The 25,388-nt window shown below is 30.6% G+C and overlaps 1 protein-coding gene across 1 annotated transcript in view; it reads left to right on the top strand.

Annotated features, from left to right (window-relative positions):
- Positions 1–412: 412 nt before the first annotated feature.
- Positions 413–25,388, top strand: part of LOC134700587 (agrin-like) — a 115,017-nt gene continuing 90,041 nt past the window's right edge. The window contains exons 1-2 of the mRNA XM_063561966.1: positions 413–623; positions 18,040–18,075. Of these exons, the coding sequence (XP_063418036.1) occupies positions 413–623; positions 18,040–18,075 (247 nt within the window). The remainder of the gene's footprint in view (positions 624–18,039; positions 18,076–25,388) is intronic.

The raw sequence follows: 25,388 nt of genomic DNA, 5'->3' as shown, positions 1-25,388 counted from the left end.
GTGAAGAATTGGAACTGAATTATTACTCTGATTGTTATTTGATTGGATTGTTAAAGGTGAATTAATAAATTATTTATATTTCCTAAAATCAAAGTTATGAACAGGAAGTTGGAAGCTAATTGGTAACCTGCACGAAAAGATGTAAAAATTGCAGGATCAGCAAACCCTTCAAAATTAAACAAATAACTGACATGGGAAATCAGTAGAGGAGGAACAAAGATCAGGAATACAGATACAGTTCAAATGCTTTAAGTATTTGATAATTCCATAAAATAATGGTTAATCAAATTATATCTCATAACTCCCATGTTAATCGATCAACGCTTAATTAATTTACATCTTAGCTGTAATTATGTAAAGTTTTGCCAAAGAGAATTCAATGTGGAAGATGTTCAAAGTTTAAAAGGATTAAATGGAAGAGGAGGGGAATATCTTACAACCGTTGTTACGATGTCGTCCAGGGATGTCTGACCGAATGTTAGGGAAGTGTAATCGGTGCTGGCGGGACAACAAGTTGGCCATTGTCATTTTATTATTTGGATTATTTTGGTGCTCACTAGCAATAGTTATGATTTTCTTGTATACAGATTTAATTGAGGAATCAGAAGAGGCCCATGCCACAGGTAATTTTTAATCAACTTTCAACTTAATTGTTTTTGAAGAGGTTGGATTTTAGTGCTGCTATCTACCATTTATAGCAAATATGAATAACATGAGATATTTAGGGCATCTTGATTTCTATATATAGTCTTAGAAAAAGAAAAAAAAGATAGTCTAAGTTTAAAATCTTCTCAATCTTGGAATTTCAAATCACCAAATGACCTATTGTATTCACTTGTATATTTTGTCTATCTGATGAGTTAAGCCTTTTTCAACTGATTTTTAAAGCAATTGCTTTCATGCCGTCGCGTATGGCCATCTTTGTGACCCAGATCAGAGACTCCGCCCAGATCAAGCCATAGTATTTTGTTAAACAGGCTCCTGGTCTGTCATTCTTAAACACCAATGTATGTTCGGTCTCTAAAAACACCGCAAAGGACCTCCTTTGTGCACAAAGGAGCACTAAGGACCCCAAAGAAGTTTGATAAGAGCACAAAGGACCTGAAATTCGCTTTAAAGCATAACATTATTATAATTCCTGAAGAAAAATGTGAAAAAAAAAAATTAATTTCAATAAAAATTGCGATTTTTATAATGTACGATTTGGTGTTGTCACCGGTATCGGTTTGCAACCGACATCATATCCGGGCTATGCGATAGCTCATGTATGTGAAATTTTTAAACCAGTTATAATATTATATAAACAGAGAGTATATGACTTTTTTCTGTTACTTTCTGTCCGTAAGTGTTTTGTACAGAATAAAATTTGATAAAACGGAGTGTGTATTGAAATTTCTGAAAAAAATACGAATTGAAAAAATCAACCCAATTTTCCTACCTTCAGAAAAAAATCACATACTGTCCCCTTTGTGGCTTAGAAACGTTTTCTTTAAAGTAATTTGAGACTCACCAAGTAAGAACATTTCGGTACATACTTTGTTTTTGTGTAGAATAAATTGTTAAAAAACAAAGTGTGTATTGAATTTCATGAAAAACGAATTGACAAATCCAAATTAATTACCTACCTTTAGAATAATGGTCATACCGTTTTCTGTGTGCCTTTAGATAAGTTTTCGTCATAGCAATGAACATTACCATACATAAAAAAAAAAACAAGCTGATGATGAAATATGAGACCAGCTGAGAAAAAAAACAGCAAAGCATCGGTATCCTTACATGATTTTCGTAGTTTTGGTAAAGTCTCTTGTCTAAAAAAAATTTATAACAACAAAATAATTGAGGTTTTTATCAGTTATATCATATTATAACTATTTAAAAATTCACATACAGGGAAAACGGTACTATTTATTCTGCCATAGGCGACAATGTTAACATTTTCTAAATTTACCACTTTTTAAGATAAAAACCTGAATAAAACAGTTATATGTTGTGTTAGTACTTTATTATTGTGTTTTAAAAATTAAAGCCAAATAGTATCATGACCAACTTCCAACGGAGCTTGTTTATGTTATCCATGCCCACCGTCATTTTGCACCAAATTTATGAAATTTTGCAAGTCTTTTCGAATAATTCTCTAGAAAATATTTCTATAAGTTTCAAAATTTATATTGTAAATATACACACTGCAGTTATTCATAGATAAATAAAAAATACATTGTATCCTTACATCCAATCACAGCGCTCTTAAGTTGACTTCCTATGCCCTGTCTTGGGTACACAAAAGGCCAACCTTATGCTGGGAAAATTAAATACTACCGTTTTCCCTACACGAGCTGTCACATAGCCCGGATATAAATTCGGTTCCAAACCGATACCGGTGACAACACCATATCGTACATTATAAAAATCGCAATTTTTATTGAAATTAATTTTTTTTTCTCACATTTTTCTTCAGGAATTATAATAATTTTATGCTTTAAAGCGAATTTCAGGTCCTTTGTGCTCTTATCAAACTTCTTTGGGGTCCTTAGTGCTCCTTTGTGCTCCTTTGTGCACAAAGGAGGTCCTTTGCGGTGTTTTTAGAGACCCATGTATGTTTTCTAATGCAATACATAGCTTGAAACTTTTGAAAAACGTTAGTGGATTTAAGAAGTTTCAGCATACGTTCTTGTAGATGTATTTTTGTATTTAGGGGGACAACCGTTTGACTACCAAAAAACATAGACGTCCGAGTGAAAAAAATGCATTTTTATACCTGCGATTCCGTTTTCCGTTCGTACGATGTTTCAACAAAATATGGAATCATTTCAGTTGTTGATTTAGTATTGAAAATTTGACTGAATTATCTTTTATAATATACGGTTTTAAATGTAAATTGGTGTTTTTTTTCAAGAAAGAGGTCAGGTGCTCTTGTTCATTCATAAAATTATCGTTCATTCATAAATTTATCGTAAAATCACTACACAGGTTATCATTATCAGGTTATACTTAGTGTCAAATGATTACCTGTAATCTAAAAATAGACAAAGTTAACTGACCTATTTTGTTGATTTGTTTGCGCAAATAATTTAGAGGAACGAAACCCTTGTTAAAAACACATAACAATAAGTTTGTTTTCCTTTTTTGTCATAACTCCGAAAGATTTATCGATCACCTTACTAATGAAATGGACCCGTCCAAACGTGATAGATGCCAATTAGCATGATTAGATGAAGAGATATTTACAATTTGGAATTTTCTAGTTTCATAGATTAAAAAAAGTACATCCTTTTTGGATATCACATTCAAAACTGGGTATGCATGACAAATGATAAAACCATTATCCTCGTCTTTCCAATGGACGAGTCTACTACGTTTGTTGACCCTCGACGGTCCACCGTGTTTGCAATTTTATTTCACATGTTTTCGAAATATTGAAGATCATTTTCACAATGTTTCCTGAAAATTGGATAAATATCAAAGCAACTAAGAGCTGTTTGTTCTTGTTCGTTTAATAACGATTTAATGTCATGTTTGTCTGTGATGGCCCCTCTTTTCGGGATTGCACGAGAATTATAGTTATCTTGTACCGCATGAGGATGACACATATCAACTGAGCAATAATGTTTGGGACTTAGTTTTTAAGAAATGATGACAAAGTAACATTATGAAAATATTTTTAGTCAGCTGAAATATATATTTATTTTTTACATGTTTATGTCTTGTATAATATTTTGTTTCTTTCCCGTTTTTCAACATTTGCGTCTGGAAAGTTGAAATGTTTTTACGGAAGTGTTAAATTTAAATTAATTATGAAAATTAAATCAATAAAGGAAATTATTGCCCAGTTACAAACACTACTAGGGGATAATCCATTATAATTTCTCTTGGAGTTATATGTTTCAGCACATGTATATTTGACCCCAACTTTAGCCTGGTAAACGTGTTGTCTCCTTGTGAAATATAAAACATATTAAAAATGACTTTCTGCTAAAGTCTTTAATTGATATAAAGTTAAAACCTTCTTAATTCTCACTAGACAACAAACACTCCTGTCATGTTTAATTCTTAAATATATGTGGATGAAAAAAAAGTCCCCAAAACATAAACATGGCAGCAATTGCTTTTACAGCCTTTCAGGCTTTGATTATAGTTTGTTCTTATGTTGTACTGTTATACCACTGTCCCAGGTTAGGGGAGGGTTGGGATCCCGCTAACATGTTTAACCCCGCCACATTATTTATGTATGTGCCTGTCCCAAGTCAGGAGCCTGTAATTCAGTGGTTGTCGTTTGTTTATGTGTTACATATTGTTTTTCGTTCATTTTTTTACATAAATAAGGCCGACAGTTTTCTCGTTTGAATTGTTTTACATTGTCTTATTGGGGCCTTTTATAGCTGGCTATGCAATATGGGCTTTGCTCATTGTTGAAGGCCGTACAGTGACCTATAGTTATTAATGTTTGTGTCATTTTGGTCTTTTGTGGATAGTTGTCTCTTTGGCAATCATCTTCTTTTTTATAGTTTATATCAAAAAGATTAGCACTGATCAATTATTTCTTATAAGAATTTTGAAATTGAATTTTTGACTTTTAAGTTAAATTTAAACAGTTTATTGGTGCCTTGGTGTACTGTAAATTGAAATATTTGGTCTTGTGGGGTTCCAAGAATGGGGAAATTTAGATACATAGAAAAAATTATTTGGGTTGCAAATTTTAAGGATTTAACATGTTCTTGATGTTCAAACTGGACCTCCAACTCATAAACTAAACATAAAACTTCTTTAACTTTTTAAAAGTGAGGTGAGAGTTTGTTTTGCTCAATTGTTGAAGGCCTCACTGGTACTTTTAAGATGAAGAGCGGCAATATTAGATTATTTTAATTTTGTCAATTTATTGGTCCTGTTTACAAACCAATAACCTCTTGAAGAAAATAGTTTAATTCAATGATACATGAGCAGTTGTAATAAAAGTACTTTATATGTGCATAAAGTTAAAGAATCTCCATTCTTAGTGAGGAATGTATAATTTATTTCTTGATCCATTATTCTTTACCTCTTGCAATTTCCTATAAATCTTGTGTTGACAACTTCAAAATCTCAGCCAGACAATAAAAAGTTTGACCAACATCATTTCACTTAATCTTAATTAACTTGTAGTTAATCCAATGTAATAAACTGTCTATGGCCTTCGAACTGACCAGAAGTAATGATCACCTTTAATGATTGACTTATCCTGGCTTTATTTCCTTTCTGCTGTTACAGTTAGCCTGAAAAATGGTTGTTTTGTAAACGTTGTCACTGGTGACTGACCAGAAGTAACGATCTCATTTAATGATTGACTTTTCCTGGCTTTATTTCTATTCTGCTATTACACGTAGCCTGAAAAATGGTTCTTTTTGTTTCTTGTTTTGTAAACTTGTCACTGGTGACTGACCAGAAGTAATGATTCCTTTTAATAATTGACTTTTCCTGGCTTTATTTCCATTCTGCTGTAACAGCTAGCCTGAAAAATGATTCTTCTTGTTTCTTGTTTTGTAAACCTTGTCACTGCTGACTGACCAGAAGTAACAATCTCCCTTAATAATTGACTTTTCCTGGCTTTATTTCCATTCTGCTTTTACAGCTAGCCTGAAAAATTGTTCTTGTTTTGTAAACGTTGTCATTGCAGACATTTTGTGAATGATAATGATGATGATTGATATATCTGTAGAAAGTTCAGGGAATTTGAGATCATAATGTCACAGTTATTGATGCATGGTGCTTTATAGATCTGATGTTTGAGTCTGAAAGGGTTTATAGTTGTACTAGTAATATATTGTGGATCTATTATCTTTTCTTGGCACCAATTTTTTCTGGAATGAGAAAAATTGTAATTTCGTAGATACTTGATTCATCAGGTTCTGCCATTTAAAATTCTGCAAACCAGCTTGTAGATAACTTAAACCCTAATACGGAAATAAGAAGAAGAGAGGAATTACAGCCTCAATTTGAAATGTAAATCTTAAAGGAAATTGAAAATGTAGAGACTCTAAATTTATTTACTTCATAGATTCCATGTTTGCAGATATTAGATTTAATGGTTTGGCCAAACATACCATGAAAAAAATTGGTATCCCTCATAAAAAAGGTAATTTGGTACCCCTATGTAATGAAATAACACTAATCTTTACTACTCTAATAAAAACTGATATAATGTTCAACAAAGATTTGAATATTGAGTAGTTTTATAGAATTTAGAATTTTTGTTACTAAAATATTTTAATTTCTTTCATTAGCTAAGTACAGTATATTGATAAATGCATGTTTCAAAAGATTAGAGAGAAAATAAAGTGAACTAATTTATAATCAAATTGTCTTTTTACATGCTATTTTATCCTAATTTTTAAGAAAAAAAGAGATTTAGATAAAGATTATTGGCGCACATACAGTCATTGAATCATTTATGTCACAAAGAGACTCATTCTATTGAAAAACAATAAAATTTATTGTCAATTGATGTAAAATATATATTTTTGATGATATTTGTAAATTTTAAGTTTCTCTAGCTTAACCCTTTCCTCCATGGATTTTTTTTCTTCACTTACTTGATTCGCATAAGGATTTTTTCAATAAAAAAAATCATCAGGTTTAAAGTATTAATGCATTGTGAAAACGAATATTTCATCAATAAAATTGAAGTCAGATATTCTCATAAATATTCTTTTCATATTGGATACAAACTTTTTAAAGTCTGATGCAGACATTTTGTAGTCAAAGCATTTCGACTGAGGTACTACACAGGCGTCAAAAGGCGTCATTATGGAGTAAAGGGGGTGGCGTCAAAAAGCGTCATTATGTAAGAAAGGATTAAGAAAACTTTATTTGTTTGGACAAATTTGATAAAACAAATTTAAAACAAAAGTAATTAGTTACAGATTTTGAAAGTACATTATTATGTTTTTGTCTTTGTTGCAAAAAGGCCTGCCTCCCCCCCCCCTTTTATGTCATTCAGTGGCCCAATTTTTTTTTTTGGGGGGGGGGGGTCATACTGTATAGTCTTTGTTTTTTTACGTGGGCTTTGTGTACCTCTTTTTTTGCCATGGTGTTGACATTATATTTCTGATTTATGAGTTTGACTGTCCTTTGGTATTTTTCACTCCTCTTGTGTCTTATAATTTAAAAAAATCCTTCCTTGCACAGATAATATTGTTTACTTGATTAAGGTGCAAAATATTATTCCTGAATGACAATAAAGATAACTGGATAAAATCATATTTATTCTTGACATGATGTCGGAAACAGAAGATAAAATGTCAAAAGATAATTTTAGAAGAAAATGTTTTATTCACTGTTTATTAAATGAAACAAATTCTTTTAAGGATAAAATAACTTAGAACCTGATTATAAGAATTCAATTCTGTTTTGATTATAAATTGATATTAGATTCCTTTGCCAGTGTTATTCAATGAAAATATTATATCCATTCTGAACAATTTCTTAATGGTATTCTAGGCATGTCTTGAGGAAATGTGAAAAAATGTGATAATATAATATTAAGTGTGGTGTGCCTCTCCTTTTGTAAATGCCTTGTCAACTTGACACTGTCACTAATGGATAATAATTGGACATCTCAACATGATCAGCTGTAATAAGTTTCTGAAGTACTGTGCTCAAGTAGGAAAGGTTTTCTTTGGTAAAAACTGTCCACTAACCACTTCAATCAATGGATTGTCATCTTAAATGGACTTAAAGGAAACTGAACTTAATTTAAACCTTTTTAAAAGTGATATATATATGTTTCTACGTAAACTTTTTGAAAACTCCGTTTTTAATAACCTGAAAAAAAAAGAAGTTAAAAATGACAATTGTGTCCTGTATATTCTTACTGGTGACATAATTTCAGTCTCTACATGTGGATCGTAATGGGGATACTATCATGATGAATAATGACGAAAAAATGTACACTTCTAGATGATAAAAAAAATCTACTGATTGAAGAATCATGACAATTTTTCAAAAAATAACGGTAACGATATAATTATTTGAGACCTCTGACAGAAAAGGATATTTTGACCAAGTTGGTAAAATTTTAACCAATTTGACACTAAACAGTAGCCAAAAACAACCATTTAACGCCTGACAGTAAATACAGCTGTATGAGTTTGACATTACAGACAATTGAAAACCTTTTGAGATTTGAGAACAGTTGTCTTAGCAATCAGATGTAGAAAATGTCACTGTCCTTTTGCACAAGTGTATTGACCCTAGACTTAATACAGTTTCTAGTTTGAAAAGTTTGAATATATAAACACTTAATAAAGTTACCATTTTGAATGGTTTGACATGGGATTAGAAAACTTCGCACAATTACTGTAGTTGTGAATGTCAAAATATTTCTTTCTTTTATTAGATCAGCATGATGGATTCCCCGTAGGAAAACACTTCTAGGTTTGGGTAACTTTGTCAGTACATATTAACCTGGTAGGGGAATAAAACTTGACAGAATTATTGACAATATTGATATTTAGGGTCCTTTGTATTTAGCAAATAAAATTAAGAATTGAAACAGGGGATATGTCAAACAGACAATAACCCCACTAAATATCAGAAAAACAGCTTGGATGTTGACTTTCTACATATATGTCAACTTGAACAATGAAGTATTCTTAATTTGTTCTAATCCAGTCGTGGAAAAAAAATGGGTTGGGGTAGATGATATGAATTGTGGTACCAAACATAAACAATCTTTTAATCTATGTCAGGATGGTATTTTAACTTCCTAAGTTGAAATGATTGGCTACTGTAAAACAAATCTTTGGAGAATATTTAAAACAGTCGGGATTCTACTTCGTCAAAATTATCTCCCCATTACTTCAATCGTAGAAATGGAAGCCATTGTAGGGATGATGCGCTGCTAATTTTTCTCTTGGAAACCGATAAATTTATCCATATTGCACCATTAGTTTACGATCCTTATATCATTTGTATTTTAAAAGACAAATGTATCAACTAGCAAATGAGCATCAGTTGATGATCTTGTCTGCATTTATTCAACTTTTAAAAAACTATTGTCTTGTGGAATTTTCAAAAATTCAAAAATGTTTAAAAAAATTCTAATTAAATATTTTGTTGAAGGGCAGACTAGATTTTTTTAGTGGTTGAAGACTATAAACTCTAAATTATCGCACACAAAAAATTATAATTTTTCCGCATTATCATCATCCAACTTGAAAGACTCACAGTTGTCAAGTAATTTTAGTAAAAAAAAATAGCTATTCCAACACATTCTCTGTTTTTGTTATTCATTAGATAGGTATTTCACTTGAACCCTATATTTTATCTTTTAGCACTGTGATTTTTTTAAGTTATAAAGTCAACCTGTAGTTTTGATATATAAAAGAGCGAGATGATGTATGAAATATTCTTGCTTTGTATGATATCAAGACAAATATTCAACTCAAACACACCCTAACATAAAACAGTGCACTCGATTTTCTCTTTTCGATACAATTGTTACCTTTTTTTTTGGAATTTTTTCTTGAGTCTAAAAATGGAAGTGCAGACACGAAAATTACTGAACTTATAGATTGATATGTTTTCCGTCTGTGGTAAATTTTTCTTTTAAATCAGAGGCTATGCATTTTCTACATCCAACTTGAAAGATACCCATGTTGTCGACTTGATATATAATTCCTCTGCTTAACTATGTTCTAGATAAATTGAAAACTTATGCAAATGGTGTTTTAAAATAAAACACTTCATAATTGAAGAAAATTGTCATTTAATTTGTTTCTATTAACTTTTAAAATTTCGTCACTATAGTAAACATTACAGTAAGCATTTATCGCCTTCTCTAACAAAAAGCGTCCATTCTTTTGTTCTATTTCAACGGGGTTACGACTGAAATTCTTTTGACTCACCACAAATTATTTTCATTTGATTAGATATTAGATCAAAACATGACCACATGGTAAACTGTACTCTTTGGGGCTTTTTTTCCTTAGATTTGAGAAATAAGTTTGCTCTTATCATGTGAATATCTATATAGATTTATATTACAGAATTCTGTTCAGTAGTTGGTAAAATCTTAAAAATGAGCCTTCATAAAAAAGTATTAAATTTGGCTTGTCTGTAACTTCAGGATATATATACCAGATCTTTTTAAAATTTGATTAACCTTTATGCTCAGATGTATAACAAAAAAACCCCAAAAAACAGAAGTTTCTCAATTTACAAAATTACGTAAAACAAACACTGCAGCTTTGGAGACGTGATAGATCATAGAAGAAAGTGCACAGTATATGCAAAATATTTATCGGACAAATAAGTTTGCACTTGTTTATTATAGACTAAATTAACCAAGTTGTTTATTAGAGGCGCAAAGTAATCATAGGTTTCCGTCATTTAATCTTAATGCTATGGCTTATTGCTTTGTTTATAAAACAAATTCATTTATAGAGTTTCATTCAGAAATGTGATTAGAATTTAGATGGTGTATTTAATTTACTTCAAATGACTTTCTCATAATGAATGATTTTCCGGTAGGGATTGGATAGTAACAATTTGCACCAAGTCATGGTGAAAAAGTATTATTTGTTAATGACTCCACTGTGTAGGGGAATGAAACTTTACAAATGGGAAGAAGGTTTCAGCTTTATTGCATGGTTTCTTTTAACAACTTAGGAAAATTGCATTTTATGGCCATCTTCACAAATTTAAAGCCATTTCTTGCAGATTAAAATTAGACATTGAAGAAATTTATATCGTAATTAAGACATGCTCCAAATTAAATTTGAAATTTACAATCAATTTGAGTCACTAGTCTAAAGTGGTATGTGAAATTTCACAGGAGTTTGTAAATACAGTTAATGAATTATTTAAAATTGATTACATAAAAAAGATATTTTACGTAGGAAATTTAAATTTCTCTTTAGACAAAAGTACCTTCAGTTTACCATAATTGTGTAGTACTATTATCAGCTTGTAGCTACCCATTGAGCATGTAACATTTATTCATTTTCTAATGAGAAACTTAGTACATATCAATCTTCCAAAACTTTTAAAAGGAGGTGGTGATTGTTATAATTAGTACCTATTTGAAAATTTTGCAAGTGAAACCCCCTGGAATGTGTTTGATTTCAATGCATCTTTATGCAGGGTTATTATTGAAGATGTATTGTAAACCAACACATTTTTTTTGGAGCAATTATTTTATACGCTCTTTAACAAGTAGAAAAATAACACAAACTATTAAATTGTGTTGAATATGTTAAACTTGGATCTTTCCTTAATTAATTAGATCAAGTAAATTTATAAATTAAGAAATTAACTCTCCACAGAATAGGATAGTAAGGGCTAAACAGGAATTAAAGTATTTGTGAAAATAGTAGTCTGTTTACAGTACTGCAGGGGACAATTTTCCTCAATTTATTGCAATAGCATCACCACATTTTATTCTAATTGCTTGAAATTAAAGTTCATTTCAGTGAATTGACCAAAGTCTTAACATTAAAATTTTGAAAACTTAATTCTTGTGTCCGAAGAGCTTCTCTGGATTTATCTTCATCAGGAATGCTCAAAGCCAACCATTGAAATCCCCAGATGTTGAAGAGCTATATGTCAACAGTTGAAATATGATATTTTTGCATTAAAATTACCCTTAAAGATTTCAGCAATGAGGACTTTATTCATTACTGAATAGATAACTTAATCAGCAATCAATATATTCTATTTAACAAAATATGTCATTAAAAAAGGTACTAAATTTGATTTCCCATAGGTCTAATTGGTTAATAAAGTGCATTCATGGCATTGTCTTTGAAATTTGATAGAAAAAAATATACTAGCATATAAGGGAATAATAATGATTGACTATGATAAAAACCATACAGCAGTTTATATTTTTATATTTAGAATATTATTTATAGACTGTTTGAAGTTGATTGTATCAAGAAAATAAAAACAAACCAATTTTATTATTCATCAGTAAAGCAGAGATTAAATTTTGTACTCAAGCTCACCTTTTATCTTATTTTTCATAATGATATCATTGGAGTTATCTCCCCTTATAAGGATAAGTTTAAATTTTTGGAATCAATTGTACAACAATTTTTTTATGCCCCACCTACGATAGTAGAGGGGCATTATGTTTTCTGGTCTGTGCGTCTGTTCATCCGTCTGTTGGTTCGTCCGTTCCTTTGTCCGTCTGTTCTGCTTCAGGTTAAAGTTTTTGGTTGAGGTAGTTTTTGATGAAGTTGAAGTCCAATCGACTTCAAACCTAGTATACATGTTCCCTATGATATGATCTTTTAAATTTTAATGCCAAATTAGAGGGATTACCCCAATTTCATGGTCCACTGAACATAGAAAATGATAGTGCGAGTGGGGCATTCGTGTACTGGGGACACATTCTTGTTTTGTTAAAAACAGTCCTGTGAATATTTAGAATCACATGATTTTCTTCATTTAATGTTAAATTCTATAGAATAATTACATTCCTGCTTAATAATTTGCTAATTTCATTTGAAAACTATTGGAGAATACTGCCAACACTTGGTAACTGTCCCAATTCTTTAAGAACAAATTTGTGACACATTATTGTAAAACTTAAATATGGTATTCATGTGTTTTCCTTAACTTGTCCTTAAAATACATAAATATTTATAAAATTTTGGAACAGAATCAATTCAACAATAAAAATATAGATTTGTTGTATTAATTTATAAATAACTTTAATATACGGATTGAGTTTCATTTAAATCAACAGCTCACAAATCTTGAATTATATGAGTACATAGTAAGTCAATTAAGGAAAGACAAGCATGTCCTTTGATATGGTACATTGTAAATTGTATTATTGCTTTGTTTGTACTTGTTAATTTTATTATCTATAATACCATTACCATAAAGTTAAAGTGGTTTCCAGAACTGATTTTAATTGTCATAATGATATTTCATGTAATATTTATTAGCCATCTGATGAGAATAGCTTAGCCAAGCACATATTGCCTGATATAAATAAAGAAAACATTGCTTTAAACAAGCAAGATAGTCCCAAAGGGAAGTTCAAACTCATATAAACTGACAACGCTAATGACTAAAAAAAGAAAAAGACTAAACAGACAAACAACAGTATACAAAACACAACATAAAGAACTTTTTATATAAATAAGGCCGTTAGTTTTCTTGTTTGAATTGTTTTACATTGTCTTATTGAGGCTTTTTATAGCTGACTGGGGTATTGGCTTTGCTCATTGTTGAAGGCTGTATGGTGACTTATAGTTGTTAATGTCTGTGTCATTTTGGTCTGTCGTGGATAGTTGTCTCATTGGCAATCATACCACATCTTCTTTTTTTTTATAAAGACTGAGCAATAGGAACCCCACCTGATCTCAGGTGGTCTTGAGGCATAAGTCATAAACATTATGAGTTAATGGTTGTATTATATCATATCTTAATGTTTTGGGTGATTGGATGGAATTAAGCCTGATGGTTTCTTTTGAATTTTTCACAACTCTACTTTATGCTTGTGGTGACTAAAATTGATAAGAAATGCACTATTAAAACTAACCTTAAGTTAAGGAGAGTTAGCAATGCAGCCAGTTCAGGTCACCAAATATTTTTCTAACATAATTTTATTGCTACTGAAACTTCTTATCTAGTGTTAAACGTCCATGCAGTGACAAATATTTGATGCATGTGTAAGTTAAATATAATAAAGATTAATTGGCAGGAAAATAATAAAGAATAAAGTGAAAAAGTAAAATAAAACATATATGGATGAATGGTTTACACTAGTAATTTTGGGGCCCTTTATAGCTTGTTGTTCGGTGTGAGCCAACGATCCGTGTTGAAGACCGTACTTTAACCTATAATGGTTTACTTTTTAAATTGTTATTTGGATGGAGAGTTGTCTCATTGGCACTCACACCACATCTTCCTATATCTATATAGAAATAGGGAAACAATGATTTGATATAAATATTTTATAATAAAAATTGCATAGACTGTTTGAAATTTTAACTTGGGGTAAACCACCTATGGTTTAACAATAAGATAAATGAATGTTCTAGCCAAATCTATTTGATACAATGTTTTGAAGACAAGACTTGAAAAGGATTTCCCAGAGGCCTGTTTTCTAACATTTTATCTAATAAGACTATATTGAATTAAGTTTGAGTCATTTGTTTTTTGTTTTTCTGTTTTAAACCATTCAATGTGCCTTGAACTATAGACAAAACAAATTATATGCATTAAAGCTTTGCTGTCAAAAATTGAAAAAAATGATCTTCTTTGATAATGAAATAGAAATAAGCTACTAAATTTCAAAAGTTAACAATATTAACTCCTGACATCTCCATCTTCTTTAATATGTGCCAAATAGCAGTACAAGATCTGCAAGAATTCAAGGCATGCATTTTGAACCCTTCTCTCTCTCTTTCATCAATAATATAAATATCAGTTCTTGGTATTTTTATTTAAATTCCCAAATTCTCAATTTTGTCAGTTTTGTATGGTTAATTTATCTAGTACAATGTATTGTTTTGAAAATGAGAGCTAATTTCATGGCTACAACATTATCAAACAGCAAAAACCTAGAGATCAAATGTAGCCTAGAAAATTCTTGGAATTTGAATGATTGATTCTTTGTTGCTCAATGTCCAGTGGCAAATATTTCATGCTTATTCAGAAAGACCTTCGAGTTTAAAAGACCATTGATAATCTGTGTATCACAATTTTCTTTAGCTAGGTCAATGACTAAAGCTTATGATGTCATCACACTCCTACTCTACTCAACGGAGAGAAAACTATCTCAGATGAGTTACAGAGTACTTTGAGATGGAACATAACAAGAAAGTAGCAATAATTGAATAACCAGCTAATTAGAATATCCCCAATGCATTGTCATAAATGTCATAAACTCTACTTTTAAAAAAAATGTAAAATGATTTTGGCTTTAAATGGATATGTAATTGCTTAAAATAATATGCTTTTATCCAAGAAAAAGGCTTCTTAACAGAATATTATTGATTTAGGACTTGAAAGCATAATAAGATTCATTTAAAGGGGTACTAGCTACGAGATATATATAAAAAATCTAAAGCAAGATTTTTTTGTTAAATCAATAATGAAAGTGAAATAGTGAATTAATAATTCGCTTTTAGCAGTCAAAATAGTTCAATTTTGTCAAATTAAGCGAAGAAGCATTGATATTTCCTAATTTACTTGCAAGTGAATCAGTCGACCTCATTAAATACGTATTCATGTGAACTTTAGTTTGACCCCTAGCTAGAGATTGACAACGCATGCATTGTATGTGTACTGGTTATTTTTAAAGAAAAAGAATGTCATCAATGAAAGTGAAACTACGGTAAACCATTTGATTACTTATTCGATCCATATAAAATCATTCTTATACGGTTAAAAACAATGAGAAACATATATGTTTAATCTATAAAATAAAATCAAACAGACCTGTAAAAATCTAATTGCACGTGTTGGTTTAATCTCTTCATATCTTTATTATGTTTACATCGCTTATATGGTAATTTGAGGTCAAATCGATAGTTAATTAGATGGCTTCTGGACTTAAATTCACACGAAACGAACCTACATATTCTCTTCTCCATGCTCTGTAAACTGTTTCTCTTTGACTTTTGGTAGTTTGGATGAATGTTTTACATTTTTATAAATTAAATATTAGAATTATAGTCAAATCTGTGACCATGAATTTGACAGCTAGTGCCCCTTTAATAATTGACTCAAGAAATTGTCGAATCATTCCAATATTTTGTTTCTATATGAACAAAATGAATAAAGTAATCACAAGTACATGCTGGGTAATATTTAAATAACAAATTTATGGACATTATGGTTTAAAACTCATGGTGGCACATAACACTACAGGGAGATAAATCTGTAAAAATCAGCTGAACGTTTTAACAAAGTTCTATTGTTTAGAAAATGTTAAGATTTTTAATGATCAAAATAAGTAGTGCTATATATCCAATGAAAGTTTTCCTATCAACTGTGTGGTTCAATTTTTTTGAGTTTTTTTATATTTTTGTCTAAAGCTCACAGTAAAATTTTGGTAAAAATATGAAGTCTGTATCTGTTTGAAATTTATGTAAAATTTTATGAAAATTAAACGAGCCATTTATCTTAATCAAGCAAGATGTTTGGTACCAACTTAAATATAAGCATCACTTCAATCCAAAATATAAATGACTGGAATAAAAAATCGTGTCATTTATCAGAAAGCTGTATGATTTATTTGGGCGAGGGTATTAAATAAGATGGAAAATTGTACCTTAACATTGCCAAATTGACTACATCAGATACAAATCTTTCCACAATGAATATCTCTTCATTGATGCCGAGGCTAAAATATTGGAAAATCCAAAATCTAAAACAAATATTGTCGATAAAACCCAAAAAGGATCACTCTATAGCGGGTCTCATTGGGGTTTAAGCGTAACACAGGATTGTAGATTATTTGTATGCGTGACCTGGAAAATCGAATTATTGTGGCGTGAAAACGGGTAATGAGGTCTAGCGGGACCTGGGTAATGACAAAAAAATGAGAAATGCTTACGTACAAAGTATAAGCGGGATAAGGGAATCTGACAATTTTTAAACAGTAAGCGGGATCCTGAAACAGACCCCCCCCCCAAATGAGACCCCCTCTATTTATGTTTATCTATATCTATATTTCCCTGATGATTAATATTATATCCCTGATAGACTGTGGTATCTAATATTCAGATCACTTATAGGACAAATTTGGTTTTGTTATCCACGGAATACTGTCCTTAATCTATTTGTCTCGTAATCTTTTGTAAATGTTTATAATCCTCTAGATCATTATGTCTGGCTTTCAAATCTAATATTGCTTTAAAATTGAATTTTTCATAATCCAACCTTTTTATCTTTGACCATTTTTACATAGGATTGGAAAAGTTATTGGTTTTATAAAAAAATATTTCATTTTCCAATGAGATACTATTTTTGTTTTAAAGTTTAAATAGTGTTTGCCGAGTAATGATATTGCCTTAGGGATTCCATTAAAATTAAAATTAATTTGAGGGAAATTATAGATTGCAAAATTGGAATTGGGACATGCATGCATTGGAAGAATATAAATAAAAAATAATCGCATAAAATATAATAATTTCTATGTCAGTAGGTCTCTAGTGAAAAGTTGTGTCGTTGACAATCATACCACATTGTTTTATAAGAACATTTCATTACAATTGAGCTTGGCAAATAAATATCAATACATCTGTTGATCTATTGTGTTAAAACAAAATGTATAAAGTCTATAAATTGAGTTGGTATTAGGGACGACATCAAAAGTTCATTGAAAGATAAAAAACTTAATTCACATAGTTTTTCACTGACCCCCCCCCCCCCTCTTAACTTAATTTGGGAAAAAATGATTGAAATAGGAATATATGTAAAATCGATTTTAGATTAACAAACCTTGCAGCAATATTGACCCCCCCCCCCCCCCCCCCCCACCCCACCCCAAACTATTTGATTTAAGTTCTTTATCCTACATTGATCTTTTGATATCGTCCCTAATAAGAGAACTCTTCATAACAGGTCAAAATGGTATGTGCACTAACATATGGCTGATTTCTATCCAAAGCTGCTTGTAAAATAAAGAATAGTGCTGTTATTGCTGTTCATCATTTTGAATTGTTGGCCTTCTGTTTTCCTATCTATCTGTCTGTCAGTATGTCTGTCTTTCTGCTCTTGACCATTTAAAGATTCAGTAGTTTACAATGAAATTAGGCTTACATCAATTCATATTAAGTAAAATATAGTACACCTGTTCCTTATGCTCTGAACTTCACAATGAATGTAGTATATAAGGGTTTCAAAACTAATTTTGCTCTTCTTAGAACATGGCAATGTGATAGTGTGACCAAGGTATGGTGTCAAAACACAGGTTGAAGCATAGCGAAACTTAAAAATGACAAAACACATCTACATAAAGAATGAACTGATGTTTCTTTTCCATTTGAAATGGATTAAAATTATTATACATATATAACTGTATATTTGTTTATTTTCCAGATGTACCATTTGATCCTCCAAAAGCAGAACAACAAAGTAAGTATAAATTGTCATGTAGTCTGCTTAGTGTTTTTGTGTCATGAATTGCTACACCAAAGTCTATTCTTTTCCAATAACTTAGAATTGTTTCAAAATCCACTCCACTATATATCTAAATTACTGTACTTGCAGCAGTAAACAAAAGTTTCTTCATTAGCTATATTTTCATAGATTTTAAAGCTGTACAATATTTTATATGTTTTATAAAGTTTTGTATTAGGAAATATGTGGTATGGCAATGATTAGTCCTACACCAGAGAGTGCTGTAATTTCATTTGAAACCAATTTTTCAGATTTGAGGATTTAAAAAACTTCATGGTTGGCTTTTACCCACCATATCCTCAAAAATTTGGTACGTCACAAATTATTATGAATCCACTCCAGTATGTGAAATTCAAATTGCAGGTACCAGTTGTTGAACAAACATTTATATGAATAAAGTTACCAAATGGTCTTCTATATATCTTAGGGTGATTGCAACTATATAAAGTCACAGGGTCAATGGTAAAAAGTGCAATATTGGTTTATTTTTTACAGAATTTCCATAAATGGCTTAAAGAATTAAACAATTTCTTTGATAACATATGCACTCGTTTTGGGACTAACTTTTCTATTGAGTGATTGGTCATAAAAACAATCTCTGTAGGTTGCACTTTGTAAATACAGCTGTTTCTGAAACCATGCCTCTTTTGGGGAGATCTAGAATATTCATAGAAAATTAATTTTGTTTACATACTGGTTAGCAGTTATGCTCTCAGCTTTGTTCCATCTCACAGAGACATAACTTGGAAATGTTACCAATAAATATTATGACATGTGCATATTGTTTACATTGAAATCTGTGGTAACCCTTCATTCGAGGTAGGGGTAGTTAAGGAAAATTAGTGTTAGTTTAAACTCTGAAAAGTTCAGGGCATATAAACCTTGAAAATATGCCGCACAGCCTATATATTGACCTTTAAAAAAATTGTAGTGCATATGAACTTTCAATTCTAGGATAAGATTTTTTTCAAAACTTCATATTAAAAGTGGTACAGTTTTAGCCGTAAAAGGAGTTCCTATGGGAAATTACATTGTGAATATTTACAGAAATGCAACCTCTTATTAAAGTCTATGATGTTGAACATGCCTTAATACTAGGATTCATGAACACATATTTTAAAATGCAACTGAATAAATTTCACACTTCACGTAACAGCAAATTAGAAAATAGCTTTGAATCTGTTACCAAGAAGAATCCAGTCTGCAAAATGAGGTTTTCTTGTCATAGAACCAATCAGGTTTAGTTGAATTTAGTATATTATGACCCTTTGAAATTTTACATCTTATGAAATGAATATATATGTTAAAATTCAGACAGTTTTATTAAAGCAAGCATTAAAGATACAAGTGTTCATTTAAAAACAAATTAAAACATGGAGTCAAAACTTTTAAGAGCAAAATGGTCTTTTGCAAGTTGATTGGTTATATTTTTCAATGAATATTGGGGAATATTGTCCCTTGTAGAACATATTGGACGCTATATTTTCATTATGTCTGATGCAAATTATTATATATCTTCACCATAAAACTTGTTCTTAGTAATTGTGAATGTATTGAAATTGTTGACTACAAATTTTGTGTTATCGCTCATTTTATTAATATTAGGTTATATATTTGTATATATAGGCCTTATTTAAAATTCTTAGGAATGTGAATTGCATTGACAATGATTTACTGATAATTATAGTTCTAATGTCCACAGTCAATAACATTTTATGGTTTATGTCATCCTGATAACATGGATAATACTCATAGACATGACTTATGTAGACAATCCTATGTTTACCATTCTTAGACAGCACAAATTGGATTTCATTTTTTCTAACATTTCGACTTTAAAAGTTTATAAAAAATGTATCTGGTGACGAAAAATGAAAAAAAGATGAATGATTATCTTCAGTTTAATTAATCCTTTTTATTGACAACTACAGTATAAAAAGCCATACATGTAGATGGACAGCAGGGGCAGATCCAGCCATTTTAAAAAGGGGGGTTCCCAACCCAGGACAAAGGGGGGTTCCAACTATATGTCCCCATTCAAATGTATTGATCGGCCAAAAAAAAAGGGGGGTTCCAACCCCCCAGGACCCTCCCTCTGGATCTGCCAATGTACAGGGTCTTTGAAGCCTCATAATTGCACATTCCAAATCTGACAGTTATTAATTGAGACATTTGAACAAGTTTGGGAGTAAACAGCATGCTGTAATAGTCATTAGTTTTCAACACACCCTGTTAAAGACAGTAAATTTTACAATATCAATGAAAGAGGCAAAAACTTTGTTAATTCCGAATTACATCATCCTGTTTGTCTAAAAATTTGACAAAATGACAAATAAATAATTCCAAATCTGTCGAATCGGAGCTTATTTTGCCTGTTTAAACATTCTTGACTGTAAATTTGATTGAATTGATTTGTAGAGAAACATGACTTCTGATGATATCTTTTGCTTGCAGGGAAGAAAATGTAAACGGATAAAGCATAGTAATTAAGTTTTGAAAACTTCATCATAAAGTGCAAGATATCGGAATTCTATCTGCACATGGTGTCAGATTACAATTTATTACAGGAACAAGATGATATAATGTGTTTTTTTAATCGTCATTTATGTTATACAAGGGAAATATGATATGGAATATTTATCAATAAGAATATTATCGTTTGAAGAAATTTAATAAAAATCTTGTACTTTAAAATGCATAAATGAAGATCTGATGATTGCAAAAATAAGTCTCCAGCTCAGTAATTTTGTAATCCAGAAAACATTGGTATTTCCTTATAAGGTTTTCAATGAGTGTCAAAGTCCATATATAGCAGAGTTTGACCAAAGACTTCAAGTCCATGTTGAATAGGGTGTTAAATAATGTAAATTGATAATTTAGAAAGTAAAGTCTCGTTGTGTAAGGACTTAGGTTTAATATGCAAAAATAGTTAGTTATAAAGAGATATAAAGTCTTGTAAAATTAAAGATATTAGATTTGAATTTTGTTGATTGAATTGTAATGTAAAATTTAATAGTTAAATTTCCATTGATGAAAATGTTAGCTCTCATTGTCTGCATGTCTTCTTTGTTATTATCTATTTTATTACTCGATCGTCTCAATTTATATATTCGGCTGAATTTTAATGCTTCACCTTTTAGATTGATAAAAAAAGTCCTGTTTAAATATAACTTCAATTGAAATTTTGAAAATTGAAAGTTTTTATCCTCTCTCATCAACGATAACAACCTAAACTTCGTTTTTTTTCTGGTACGCAGCATCTTTTTTTTACTGTTGACAACCATAATGAAGGAACTTTACGTTGCAAATTAAATTCTTACGGCTGTTGATTTGGTTTTCATCCTATGGGGAGTCACTGTGAAGATGACACTCAAGTAGAAAATTGATCATCACGGTTTATCATGATATATTTGACAGTCGGAAAACTTCAATAGAAGGCTGTTTGTCTGGAAATCACCTCCATGTAAAATGTGTAATTAAGGATTAAATTAAATTCTGATGAGAATAGAATTAAGTTTACATCGTTACATATTGGTTGGAATGGAATCGGTATAAAGTATTTTGCCGTTAACCTTGGATGTAGTGTCTTTAATGGAATATGTCAGCTGTTGAGGCCGTCATGGTGTTTTATGTTTGTTTTGTATGCTGATGATTTGTCTAGTATTATTGTTATGGCCTTTTGATGATTTGACCTGAATATGTAATTTAATGAATAGATCAGCATCATTAGAATATGATTTTTTCTTTGTTGAAAATATAATTATAATTGTTTAAATAAACCAATTTTCAAGACATTTCGGCCATTGGCCTTCTTCAGTTCTTTATTTTTTCCTCTCAACTACATGGCTGACATTACATTTGTATTTCCTTTTTAATTATAAATTGAAAAATTGGTTTATTTAAATAATTATATAAAGGATGTTCCCTATTGGACATTTTGAAAAGAAGGAAAATATAATTGTGACCTGTAAATTTACATTATTTGGACTTTGTTGGAGTCTCTGGAATGTCTGGCATTGTCAAACATACCACATCTTCTGTCTTTTATATTAATATGATTTATTTAGTTTTGACAAATATAGATAAATCTGTCCCTGTATTTTGTGTGTTTTGGTCAATTTCTCTGAAACATATACAAATATCATTGATTCCCCACTACAATTCTGAGGAAAAATTAATTTGGTATACCATGATAATGCCCATTTATCATTGAGTTCCTTTTTATAAACATTACATTATTGATATTTCACTGATACAGTCTTGGGTATGTACAACAAATTAATTCTGCATTTGGGTCACCTTGGCCTATATTTTATGCTTAAGTAACTTTAGTTATGATTCATATCTTATGGTAACATTATCTATATTCTTTTTTATTTTCCAAATATTTATATTCAACATTCAATTTCTAAATGATTTGTATGCTTGTCCATAATACTGACCTAGTTATTCCATATATTTTTAATCCAACTGGACTCTTGTATTTGCATTAAACCAGTTGATATCTCGTTCATGCATCTGTATTGTAGCCATCTGAAGTTGATCAGGTCTGTCAAGAATTCACATGTTTGAGTGAAGATCATCCTAATCAGTCATCCTAACATTTTCATGAAGTGTAGGGAGGGGAAAATATCTATACTCAAATACAATTTGATTTTTAAGTACAAAACAAAGTTTATGGTTACCTTATAGCTGTTAATGTTTGTGTCATTTTGGTCTTTTGTGGATAGTTGTCTCATTGGCAATCATACCACATCTTCTTTTTTATAAAGCATTGTAACTATACTTTGTCAAAATATTTTGTGAAAAGTTAGTTTTTAATAATTAGTGGAATAAGAAATTGATAAAAACATTTAATTTTTGTAATATTTATATTTTTTGTTTCTGGAAGAAGTTTTTATTGCTGATTATGAACCAACTATTCAATTAATGGTAAATCTGTCTAATTTGATTGATATGGACTATGTCGAAGTGACTGAAATTGACTTTAGCGAGTTTACTATAGGAGAATAGCAAATAATGATTTGCCTATAAATAGTTAATGAAATAGAATTGTCTGGGATATTAAATTTACAATTTACAGTCTCATGTCCAAACACAGAAGACTTCAATATGCTTCATTGTTAGTTACAGCAGAACTTGTCAAGTTAAACTTCAATCGTTGCGTAATTGAAATCACGCTCATGGACATTTTGATTTGACGAAACAACATTTGAAGTCTTTCCCCATGAGCGTTTTATCTACTGCATCTATTATGTATTGACATTAAAACAGATAATAAAGACTGATTTTTATAAAATTTTATGTAACATTTCCTGAAATAGCCTGATGCAAGCATTAAGTTGACATATTTAACTAAAAAAAGATGCAAACATTAAAATCGCATTTTAGTCTAAAATGACAAAATCACTATAATAATAAATGCAGGCAATAATTTCTGAATTTATAGTAGTTTGAGTTTAACCAGGATTTTGTTTTCATGAGATGTGATGACAATACTGTTGTATAGACTAATTAGTTAAATATTCCGACTAGACAATTATATATATAGCTAGGGTAATCGGTTCACTGAAAAGGTCAGACAACAGTTTTAAGCTAATAACTTGTATCACAATGACCAGGGGTATTAGAATGTAATAGTTCCACTGAAATATTGACCAGTGACTAACATTATGTATCAGAATGACGAGGGGTATTAGACTGTAATAGTTCCACTGAAATATTGACCAGTGACTGACATTATGTATCACAATGACCAGGGGTATTAGACTGTAATAGTTCCACTGAAATATTGACCAGTGACTAACATTATGTATCACAATGACCAGGGGTATTCGTCTGTAATAGTTCCACTGAAATATTGACCAGTGACTAACATTATGTATCACAATGACCAGGGGTATTCGTCTGTAATAGTTCCACTGAAATATTGACCAGTGACTAACATTATGTATCACAATGACCAGGGGTATTCATCTGTAATAGTTCCACTGAAATATTGACCAGTGACTAACATTATGTATCAGAATGACCAGGGGTATTAGACTGTAATAGTTCCACTGAAATATTGACCAGTGACTGACATTATGTATCACAATGACCAGGGGTATTAGACTGTAATAGTTCCACTGAAATATTGACCAGTGACTAACATTATGTATCACAATGACCAGGGGTATTCGTCTGTAATAGTTCCACTGAAATATTGACCAGTGACTAACATTATGTATCACAATGACCAGGGGTATTCGTCTGTAATAGTTCCACTGAAATATTGACCAGTGACTAACATTATGTATCACAATGACCAGGGGTATTCGTCTGTAATAGTTCCACTGAAATATTGACCAGTGACTAACATTATGTATCACAATGACCAGGGGTATTCGTCTGTAATAGTTCCACTGAAATATTGACCAGTGACTAACATTATGTATCACAATGACCAGGGGTATTCGTCTGTAATAGTTCCACTGAAATATTGACCAGTGACTAACATTATGTATCACAATGACCAGGGGTATTCGTCTGTAATAGTTCCACTGAAATATTGACCAGTGACTAACATTATGTATCACAATGACCAGGGGTATTCGTCTGTAATAGTTCCACTGAAATATTGACTAGTGATATATGACACTGTGTTATTGCTTTTCTATGAAATGTTTCTGGTGTATTTTGTTCTTTATATATTTTGTCCTCAGACTATAAAAAGTGTTTTTTACCAATAAAGCGATACTAAATCAGCACATTAAAGCAGAAAATATCAATAGACAAATATTATCAATATACTGTTCAATTAATCATAAATTTCTCTTTTTTTTTGTCCTGCCAGCTGATATTACCCTGAGTGTTTTCTGTATCTAGTGTGATATCTATGAAATTTGCTTCTGTATGTACCAATAGTGGACGTGTATATATATAACATAGATGTACTTTACGACTAAAAAAATTGTAAAGATAATATACTCAAATATAATTTACTGTACCTTATTTTACATCTTGTCTTTGTTTTTCTATATTTATTATACTGTAACTACTAGTATTATGAATAAACAGACCAGACATGTTTTTTGTCCTTTGGTTGAAACATTGCCTATTTACCAGGCACAAGTTGTATCCTTTTTCCTTTTTCGATATTCAAATTTTGAAAAATATTACTGAAAATCAAATAAGGAAATTAGGAAATGAAAATTGAAAAAGGAAATAGAAACTGAATAAGGAAATGAAAATCGAATAAGGAAATAGAAACTGAATAAGGAAAAAGA

This window comes from Mytilus trossulus, unplaced genomic scaffold (genome assembly GCF_036588685.1).
Source record: "Mytilus trossulus isolate FHL-02 unplaced genomic scaffold, PNRI_Mtr1.1.1.hap1 h1tg000164l___fragment_2___debris__unscaffolded, whole genome shotgun sequence".
NCBI classification, from domain to species: Eukaryota; Metazoa; Mollusca; class Bivalvia; order Mytilida; family Mytilidae; genus Mytilus; species Mytilus trossulus.
Note: the sequence above shows the minus strand (reverse complement) of the source record. Positions and strands in the feature narration are given on the sequence as shown.